At 35.9% G+C, this 10433-nt stretch overlaps 1 protein-coding gene and 1 non-coding gene across 2 annotated transcripts; one reads left to right on the top strand and one right to left on the bottom strand.

Moving 5' to 3' along the window:
• Nucleotides 1-2061: 2061 nt before the first annotated feature.
• Nucleotides 2062-2142, bottom strand: TRNAL-AAG (transfer RNA leucine (anticodon AAG)). Its single transcript has one exon. It is a non-coding gene; the product is annotated as a tRNA-Leu (tRNA).
• A 760-nt stretch (nucleotides 2143-2902) lies between these two features.
• LOC137739858 (large ribosomal subunit protein eL20z-like) lies at nucleotides 2903-6707 on the top strand. Its single transcript, XM_068479584.1, has 5 exons — nucleotides 2903-3044; nucleotides 4659-4717; nucleotides 5323-5449; nucleotides 5536-5653; nucleotides 6329-6707. Exons 2-5 carry the CDS (start codon nucleotides 4708-4710, stop codon nucleotides 6395-6397), a joined length of 324 nt encoding a protein of 107 aa, XP_068335685.1. The 5' UTR covers nucleotides 2903-3044; nucleotides 4659-4707; the 3' UTR covers nucleotides 6398-6707.
• Nucleotides 6708-10433: the final 3726 nt, after the last annotated feature.

Here is a 10433-nt window from a genome sequence, read left to right as displayed (position 1 = left end):
CTTGTATAAATATTCTTGGGTAAATTACATAAAACTACCTCAACTATTGGGTCAGTGACAGTTTCATACCTCATCTTTAAAAAATTTCAATGTCATACCTTATCTACGAATTTTTTACAATTTCATATCTTCTATCAGTTTTCTGTCAATTCTTCTATTAATAGTGACGTGACTTGAGACGGATCCACACTCTATTAAAAATTAAAAAAATATTAAAAAAAATGAATTAATTAATTTTTTTTTTTTTTTGCATAGGGTACCCACCCCTTATCCCCTCGCCCTTTCTTCCCCCTCCCGTCTTCCCCAAACCCAAACCTAGATCCCACCCACTCCTTCTCCGCTCCCATCCTTCACCACTCCACCGCCGCGCTTTCTTCCTCCATTTCCACGCCTACAACTCATCCAAATAGTCCCTTAAACCCACCACTCCACCGCCACCCTCTCTTCCTCATTTCCACGCCTACAACCCATCCAAATAGTCCCAATCCACCCAAACAGTCCTTTAACTCCATCACTCAGACTGATTCGCAAACCTCTCCACCTTCTCATCCTTCAAATGCAACCCTACCATCGCCTCCCCCAACCCGCAGCTCACCTCTGCCAGCACATCCGGGTCCCAATGGTGCGTTACTGCCTGCACAATTCATTCCTCCCACCCCCTATCTCAATTCATTCCCCAATTAATTTCTTTTCTTTTTTTTTCTTTTTTTCTTTTTGATTTTAAATTTTCCAAATTTTGATTCGATTTTGTGTACAATCCGATTCAGATCGGACTCGGATCAGACTTAGAGAAAAAAATGGCAGCATCTCAACAGCTCCAGGACCTGTAATTGCAACCGCGGAACAAGACCTACATGGATTGCTCCCAAAAGAACTCGTAATGGGCTTTGGTTTCGTACGACGTCTTCATGTGCTTAGAGTGCTCCAGCAATGAGCAGCTCAACGCTTTCCTCGCCAGCTATGGCGTTCCTAATGAGGGACCCACCCGTCGTGAAGGAGGCCCTAGGGTTTAGGAAAAAGAAGACGCATTTGGCCCAAGGTGGCGACGATGGAAGCGGCAAGGGAGGTGGTTATGGGAATAATGGAGGGGTGGGATAGTTGGGACGACAACGATTTCAGATCGTCGAACGATATGAGGAAGGAGGGAGGGAGTCGAGCGATGGCGTGGTGCGGGTGAGGTGGGTGAGTGGCAGTTGAAGGTGGTCAGCAAAGCTGGAGAAGCAGTGGGGGAGGTCAAATGGAGAATGGCGGTAGTGATTGGCTCAGAAAAGACAGGATGGGTGGGATCTGGTTAGTTTTGGGTTTGGGGAAGACGGGGGCGGGGAAGAAAGGGTGAGGGGTGGGTCCCCATGAAAAAAAAAAATTCTTTTTTTAGTTTTTTAATATTTTATTAATTTTTTAATAGAGAGTAGGCCAATTCTCAAGCCACATCACTATTTAACAGAAAAAATGACAAAAAACTAAAGGAAGTTATGAAATTGTAAAAAAATTCGTCGATGAGGTATGAAACTGTGACGGACCCAATAATTGAAATAGTTTTATATAATTTATCTAATTTTCTTGGTAAAGTGGTAAAGTTCAAAGCCAATATGAAATAATAATTCTAAACCTAAGAAGTTAGATTACTACAATGATTACAAACTTTAGGGTCAATATAAAGTAAAGAATTATTTGTTGATTTGACAAAAGTAAACGAGTTTTTTAATATTTTATTAATTTTTTAATAGGGAGTAGGCCAATTCTCAAGCCACATCACTATTTAACAGAAGAAATGACAAACAAAAGAAATGACAAAAAACTGACGAAAGTTATGAAATTGTAAAAAAATTCGTCGATGAGGTATAAAACTGTGACCGACCCAATAATTGAAATAGTTTTATATAATTTATCTAATTTTCTTGGTAAAGTGGTAAAGTTCAAAGCCAATATGAAATAATAATTCTAAACCTAAGAAATTAGATTACTACAATGATTACAAACTTTAGGGTCAATATAAAGTAAAGAATTATTTGTTGATTTGACAAAAGTAAACGAGAAAACATGAATAAATAAAAATACATTTGTTGACAGTGGGATTTGAACCCACGCCCTTTCGGACCAGAACCTTAATCTGGCGCCTTAGACCAACTCGGCCATATCAACTATGTTGCCCTTCTTTTCTTTTCCGTTAATATGATACTATACCGATAATAACTCGACATGCTGTTCAGCAACTCACCTATGATAAATCGAAGAGAAAATTGTAGAATTGATCATTTAACTTTAACTCAATTTATGTAATAGTTTCTAAATTGATATAGAAAATTGGGTTAAAATTATGGTTATATTCGTCAACTTCATCAGAATTCCGTCAAAAAGACTTATGTTGAAATGACCATTGCTACAATTGAATTAAAGTTGAGAAATCATTGCTCCAATTAGATCAAAGTTGATGGAAAATGTCTCTAATTAGGTTAAAATTGAGGGACCATTGCTACAATTTTTCTCATTTCGGTTTTCATTCTTACCTCTTGATTCAATCTCACGTGTGTACGTGTGTGGCACGTGACTCATTTTGACAAAAGTCTAATGAAGTTGACGGAAAAAAATGGTAGATACATGTTTTGATAAGTTAAAATATCAAAATGAAAATTTTTTAATTGAAAGACATTTGTTCCAATTAAATTAAAGTTGAGACCACTGCAATTTCCTTTAAATCAAATAATAAAATTCCTTATCTTTTATTTTCTTTGCTTAAAAAATTGTAAAAACGTAAAGAAACAGGGAGTTGATGTGAGGCTTTCTTTCTCTATCTTCCTGTTGATTTCTTCGTTAATGGAGAAACGTCCTCACCTTTGAAAAGAGAGAGAGCAATTAAGGCAAATTCTTGTAAGAAAAAAAAACCCAGAGAGAGAGAGAGAGAGGGAGAGCAATTAAGGCAAATTCTTGTAAGAAAAAAAAACCCATTTATCCATTTCATCAGCCGCTGCTCTTGCAAAACCCATTTATTCTCCACGGAAGCTGCTTTCTGCTGATTTCAGCTCTCCGTTACTGTTTCTTCAGAGGTAAAGATTTCCTCGCTTTCTCTCTCTCTCTCTCTAAAATCCACTGTATTTCTTTGGCTCTTTTTTCTTGGTGAGAATTGGAGTTTTCGAGTTGGGTTGATTTCTATCACTTTATGGTTGGATTGTTTCAGTTTTTTTATAGTCTTGGCAAAAATTTATGTGTTTAGAGTAATTATTCCACATTAAAATCCTCTGCTCTAACATGGGTTTTGTTGGGTTTCGGAATTCTTGATTGATTTTGGTCTTAATTTTCATAAAACGCCTCACCGAAGTTGCTACCTGTTATTTTGGTTATCATATATTGGGATTTGCAGTGCCATTCAAATTATGTTTAGGCCAAATTTTGATTAAGGAAGGGTTTTGTGGGGTGGTTGCCCACAAATTATGTTTAGGCCAAAGAATAAAGTTAGAAGAACTGCGGGTTTGCTTTCAATTAGTTTACTTCTATTGAGTACATACGCCTTGCTAATATACTTGGATTGATTCGAAAGTTATTATCTTTGCTTGGGTTGTTTTATACAACAACAATTCCCCCTTCCTTTTGATTGATATTTTCATTTCTTTTACTTGGAGCAAATTAAACGAAGGAAAACGAGAACATCTTTCACGAGGTTTGCTAGTTTCCATCTTAAATCACCATTTCTCTGGCACTTCTGGAGAAGACACGATTAAATTCAACTGGCTTTTGAATTTCATTTTGGCATATTGCATGTAGATTCAAACAAAAGTAGAAGAGTTTGCATGAAAAAGTCTATTTGTAAGCATCTACCATATTATTACTATTTGCAAATGTCATTAAGAATGTAGGGTTGCATGAATACTGGTTGGTCAAATGTGACCGGGTTCATATTAGAGTGGCAATATGATGGAAATTTACAAATTCTTTGTTAAGTCGAAGATGATGATGAATTTACTCCACCACTGCAATATGGCTAGTAGGCCTTGAAATCAAATGATGCAAAATATGTGCAGGATGATAATTTCCCTTCTGCCACTATTATCTAGTTAGTTAGGCATCCAGAGTGATTGTTCTTGATATTATCCTTTTAGGATGCACTACTGAGAATCTGGGAAGGCCATTTATTCGTGTCTTTCATATGGATGGCATTTTCCTTCCTGGTGAATTTCTTATAGTGTTTTCAGGTTTCGGTATGAACTGGAACCGGTAACGCTCTTAGGAGAAAATACTGCATAATTGATAGATGTCTATGGTTTCCGTATCGAGTATTGCGGCCACTCTTGAGTAGTTAAGATTATCTAGTAATGAAATGATATGTTTCACATGAGGTGAATTATCAAACTAGTGTAATCATATGGTGGTGTGGCGAATAAGTCTTTCAAGTCTTGACCTGTTAAATAACTATATTCTCTTTGTGGGACTATCCATTCGCTGGCATATTAGGTTTTGTTCCCTTTTCATATTCATTTGAGTGTCTCATGCAGTTTATATCTTATTAACTTAATTACTTAACCAATGCTGTGCACAGGAAAATGGTTTTTGATTTTTATTTTTCTCACTTGCACATCTTCATTTGTCAAGGTTTAACCTATCGTCAGTTGTTTAACAGAATAAATTTTTCGCATAACAGCTTATTTTCTTATATAAAAATACAGTTACTTTCGAGACAGAGAGCAGAACTGAAGGTGACTGTCTTTCAGGCACATGGATCAGAGTATGCAATTTCTTCTGCATTGTATTTTTAATTATTTTTCCATATAAAATGGGAGCCTATGAATGTCTGTAGCAGGAAAATGCGGGGTTGCACAATGCTGCATTATATGCCAAAAAATTATGTTTGCACATGCAATGACCTACCTCATTTATTATTGTTACTGTAATTTCTGTTGGTTTTATGATAGGAATTAGTACTTGCTCTTACTTCGTTTTTCATGCGCATGTGGGATGCTACTTAAGGATTAGTTTTTGAGGTTCAACATCAGTTGGCAAAGGCTAGATCTTTATTAAATCAATGATCCAGCACATGTTTAGTCTAGTGAGACCTCCATACCTATTGTTAGTCCTTTGTAACTGACAAGTCTGCTTTACACATCACATGCCACTGAGTAAAATTGATTTCTGAAGGACTAGTAAAAGTCCTTAACATCTGGAGCACATTTGAAATCTGTTATGCCAATGCAGAAGTCATTTTCCCACTTTTATCATTGGTGGTTAAGCTTATACAAGCTATGCATTTAATTTATTAATTGGCTACTTTTTGTTAAATTTTATGATAAGATGTTATTGGATTACCTTATGAAAGTGGTTGGGTGAGCACAGGGATCTCAACAGATGTAGTGAACCATAGAAATGGTGACTATGCTCCCATCGGTGATCAAGAGGACCCGAAATTGGGAATGTTTGACAAACGCCTTCCTTGCTTTGGCTGTGGAATTGGATGGTTTTCGTGAGTATTCTTGGCTATTCTCTCTCCCTCTACAGTCCACCTCCCACCCCTACACATACACTAATGGATGCACTTTTTTCTATCAGCCTTCTGCTTGGATTTGTATTTCCAGTGATGTGGTACTATGCTGCATTTCTTTACTTTGCGAAGCATTATCAGAAAGACCCAAGGGAACGAATTGGACTTGAAGCATCGGCAGTAGCAGTAAGTTTTATGCTAAAAAATTAAACAGCTCAGTGATCATTTTAGCCTTATTTATATAAGAAATTTAATTCCATTCTCCTCTCTAACCCTATTTATTTTCTTCTTCTCTCAACTATTTCATAAATTTTAACAGGAAAAAACTTTAGAAACGGGTGCGGGTAAAATGGGTTAATTCTGATTTTGTTTTGGGAATGTGTTGTAATGAGTAAAAATAACGCTACAAATAGAAACGGGTGCAGGTAAAATGGGTTAATTCTGATTTAGTTGTGTATGGATTTCAGTTATTATACCTTGCATTCTTGAACCTCTGTTATTTCTTGCTAATTAAAAGCTTCTGTTACAATGTTTTGGTTAGTTTTGATTTCAGTGTGATAAAGCAGCTCTTTTGGTTATTCACATCCTCCACCACTTACCACTTACTAGTCGGAACACTAGGACACATTGGGAGATCTTATGAGAATCCTCCATTTAATAGCGCCACATTCTATGAGAAGCATGCGTTAGGAACCAAACATTTTCTTCTTTTTTGGGTAGTAACCATGTTGTAGTTGTTAACTTTAGGAAAATATTGACTAAAGTATAGATTTTTGTTTGTACATAATTTCAGTTAGTTGTGATGAAGGATTTGTGGCCTTTATCATCTTTCATTGATCAGAAATGTTGTGCTTTTTGCAGGCTTTGATATGTACAGTGGCAGTGCTAATAACGATTGCTGTCTTTGTTATCAAGGCTTTGTTTCACTAGCTTATGCAGGCTTCATAGAAAAATCCCTATGTTGGCGATGGTTAGCTCAAGCGTTGTTCCTGTAATCACATCAGACACAAGAAAGGAAAATGTTGGCACCACGGTATGTCCGCCTCCTGATACCTGAAACAGTTTTAGATTTCTCTGTAACAGTGTGCAAAATAGATACTGTGTATATAGCAGAAAATCTGTGTACAGAAAACATTGTAGAAAGGTAGCACGTTTACAAATTACACGCAAATTATCATCTTGCATGCATCGGTGAATCAACTCAAGATCAAGTGCTAGAGGATGCAATCAGGTTTGATCCATGTTTAAGAACTAGCTACTTAGAAGCACACTCTATTCTAGGGGCTTATGAAATATTACAAGGGCAGACGAGACTTGTATATCAGTATATATAGAGAAGGGGCGGTCTGCCTCTTGGTACGCGCTATTAATATGATATCCTTCTGTGTGTTGGAGCATTCTTATACCGTCATTTAGGACGAGATCTGCTACGGAAATGATGCTTCTTTTGTTCGCCCTATCGTCCGTGTGACGATGGATGGTGGAACATTAGGTTAGGTCAAGATTTCGGTTGATTCTAATGCACTCAGAGGTGTACTCCTCTTTGATAGGGTTTGCACTATATCAGTGGTTTTTCTTTCCAAATTATTCATACTATTAAATGGTAAAGTAAAATCTCATCAAAGTAGTAGCAACTTCTTTGATGCTTACCTTAACGGTTGTTAAAAGGTTAGGGGAGTCCTTTCAGGACTGTCGTTGGTCTTGGGTTCCAAGATCAGCCAATATAGCGGTGGATATTTTGGCATCGCGAAGTAGTACGCAGATGTGCAATATCACTTGGGTTGGTAGACCTCCATCTTCGTTGGTTCATGTACTCAATAAAGATGGCTTACCTTGTCCCCCTTGATCTTTGGTGGTAGGCATGGGGGTGACACTTGAACCCGGTTCTAGTGTCTTTCTCCTTATCCCCTTCACTGCTTTGTTTTGTTGCTTTGTTGCCTGTTGGCCTTGGTGTAGGCTTTCCTTGTACCTCTCTTGCATCTTTCCCTAATTTGTCATTATACCTAACCCCTTATCCTAAACCACCAACTTCACTTGTGCCCCATTCATACATTTAATATGATTCTTGGTCGATTTAACACCTTTTTCTTTCTTGGATGGGCAAATATCAAGACCACTTTTAAGTCTTTTGCCATCAGAGGTAGATTGTCTGTCCTCCTATCACCGTGCCATTCCCATCCCTTCGTATTTATACGGTCACACTTAAGTCACGTTAACATTTTATATTGATTTTTTAATAGAGATAATAAGACAAAAAGTAATATGAATATAAAATGTTGACGTGGTTTAACCGTAACCGTACAAATAGAAGGGGATGGGAAGGGCACGGTAACAGGAGGACAAACAGTCTGCCTCCTTTGCCATCATGGGATAAAAAATAAAAAAAATTCAAGTACCCGATACACAAGCTAGTACTTCATGTCTCATAATACAAATGGAGTGCTATAAATAAATGAAAATGCTTAGGAAAGTTGCTTGCATCTACGTATGCATAGGTGACTCCGAGCCATAGAAACAAGTTGGCCGTTAAAAATAATTGTGAGTCTGATTGCATCATTGGCTTGGAGTCACCCACGCGGCACTGGTGGGCAACTGTCCCCAAAGCTTATTAAATAAATTGCCATTGCCATTGGTGTTGCTCAAAATAGTGATAAACATTTTTCTTCTATCCAACCAACTAGGTAAGAATATACGCACAAAACAAAACAATCTGCATACTTAAGAGAGATAATTAAGTCAGGACCAACAAATCTGCATTTGAGAATTTCATGTATCAGAAGTTATATAAAATCCAGTTATATTTTAGGGACAACTTTTATTTATTGAAGGTTTTTTAGCTAAAATGATTTCTGAGATTTGTATAACTCCTCACTTTGGACTCTGAGATTTGAAATCAATAAAAGTAATCCCTGAGTTTGTCCACCATCAATTATTTTGGTGATTTCATGAAAAATCTCCATTAAATAAGGCTAGCATGACAAAAATACCCTCAATTTTTGTCAAATCATTTGGCCCATTGTTAATTAAATTGAGGATATTTTTGTCATTTTGATATTTATTTAATATAATTTTTCATGGAAGGATCAAAATGATTGATGGTGGACAAACTTAGGAACCACTTCTATTAATTTCAAATTTCAATGATCAAAGTGATGAGTTATGCAAATTTCAAGACAATTTTGACTAAAAAACATTTATTAAAAAATGAATTATCTAAAACACAATTTAACAAAAGTGGAGCACCAATTGAAGATGGACCATTTAGCAAGTTGCAACCGAAGCTATTAAGCTGACACAATAGGCCTTTCTTTGGAGGGACCCCAATTTGTTCTTTCCTTACTTTGCAAACAACAAAAATTCTAAAGTGCCTTGGAGTATATCATACTTCGGGGTTTCAAATAAAATCCTTGCAAATAAATTTCCAAAGTTTCTCTTTTCTTATATATATATTTTTATCAAAGCGATGGAGTCGAACTTGAGTGATTAATTGAAATTTGTTATGCATAAGCAACAATCCTAGATTTTAAGTGATTATATGAAATACGTTATGCATAACCTTTTTATTTTACTCACAAAATGGTTGTTTTTACACCTTTTTTTTTTTTTATGCAAATAGTAATAGTATGAAGGGAATCCGAAGGGAAGACTTTATACATGTGTTTAGTTAAGACTTTATGCATGAGTTTAGTTTTACCTCTTTAGTTTTATATTCAACTCTTTTTTCTTCTCTTTTAATTTTTGTACAAATGCGATCTTTAAATTCCACTAATCTACGGGGAGTGATATTTGAGTACGTGCTTTTTATTTTTTAAGATAATGAAAAACAAAGAAGTTATTTAATAATCATTTCGTTTTTTATTTTTAATCTTCAAACTAAAACCTCGTATGAGAATTACATTCATCTTTCAACCAAATTCAACAGTGAAAGCTAAATTTAAAAACTTAAGAAAGTAGTATTCATTTTTTGGTTTCCAGCTTTCATTTCTTTAACACTAAATTAGCTGCTAGAAGAGATTTCAATTTTTAATTTTAGAGGAAAAAAACTAAAGATAGCGCTATACACATGCTTATTTTTACCTCTTACACATATTTGTTAATTTTTCGTTATTGATGATTTTCAATTCATTCAAGGGATGTGCTATCTACACACTCCAAATTACTCCTTACACACCCCTTATTAATTTATGTCCGTTGATATTCTTCAATTCGTCCGATCTGACGGCCTAAAATTAGAAGGTCGTGTGAGAAGTAAAATGGTATGTCTGAAGTAAAATGACGTGTGTAAATATCACACCCTTTCATTCAATCTGAAGCTAAAAATTAAAAAAAATGTTTGAGAAGTAAAAATTGTACTAGTACTCTGAACCGGTGGACGCGAATCTATCTAGCCAAATAGGGGACCTTTATTCATGTCCGCGGGATAGGAGCGTTGAATGCCATCCGGATTCCTGACAGCGTCTGAAAGCACAAGTTTACAACGTGCACAAGCTGTATTTCTTGCAAACTGGATTGGGGTGGGCCCATGGGAGGGACGCCTCCTTTTTATTTATAGGATTCAAATTATTCCAACAAAGTAATTTCCCGAAAACAAAAGTAAAAACCCTAACAAATAATTGAATTTAACGACACAAAAACATTCCAAATTATATGAATGACTTTGGCCTGAAAGAATACTAGGATTTCATTTCATGTAATTTTGTTCGCCTTTTGTGGCACCCAAACCGTGATAGACTAATTATACCCTTTAAGAGACTAAACAAAATAGATGGAAATTTTAATTTCTAGTGAAAAGCAAATAAATGTTTGTAACGATTAATTCGAGTTCGCACTCTCACACATGTATTTTTTGATGTCATTGGCTATGTTTTGACATATTATTTAACTTGGAGCCAAAAAATACGTTGACGCCTCATATGACACCTGACTGCATAAAAAGGGATTAGTTTGCCATTATTATGTGGTGGGA

Source organism: Pyrus communis, chromosome 7 (genome assembly GCF_963583255.1).
Source record: "Pyrus communis chromosome 7, drPyrComm1.1, whole genome shotgun sequence".
Classification (NCBI taxonomy): domain Eukaryota; kingdom Viridiplantae; phylum Streptophyta; class Magnoliopsida; order Rosales; family Rosaceae; genus Pyrus; species Pyrus communis.
This window is presented reverse-complemented; position numbering and strand designations above follow the sequence as displayed.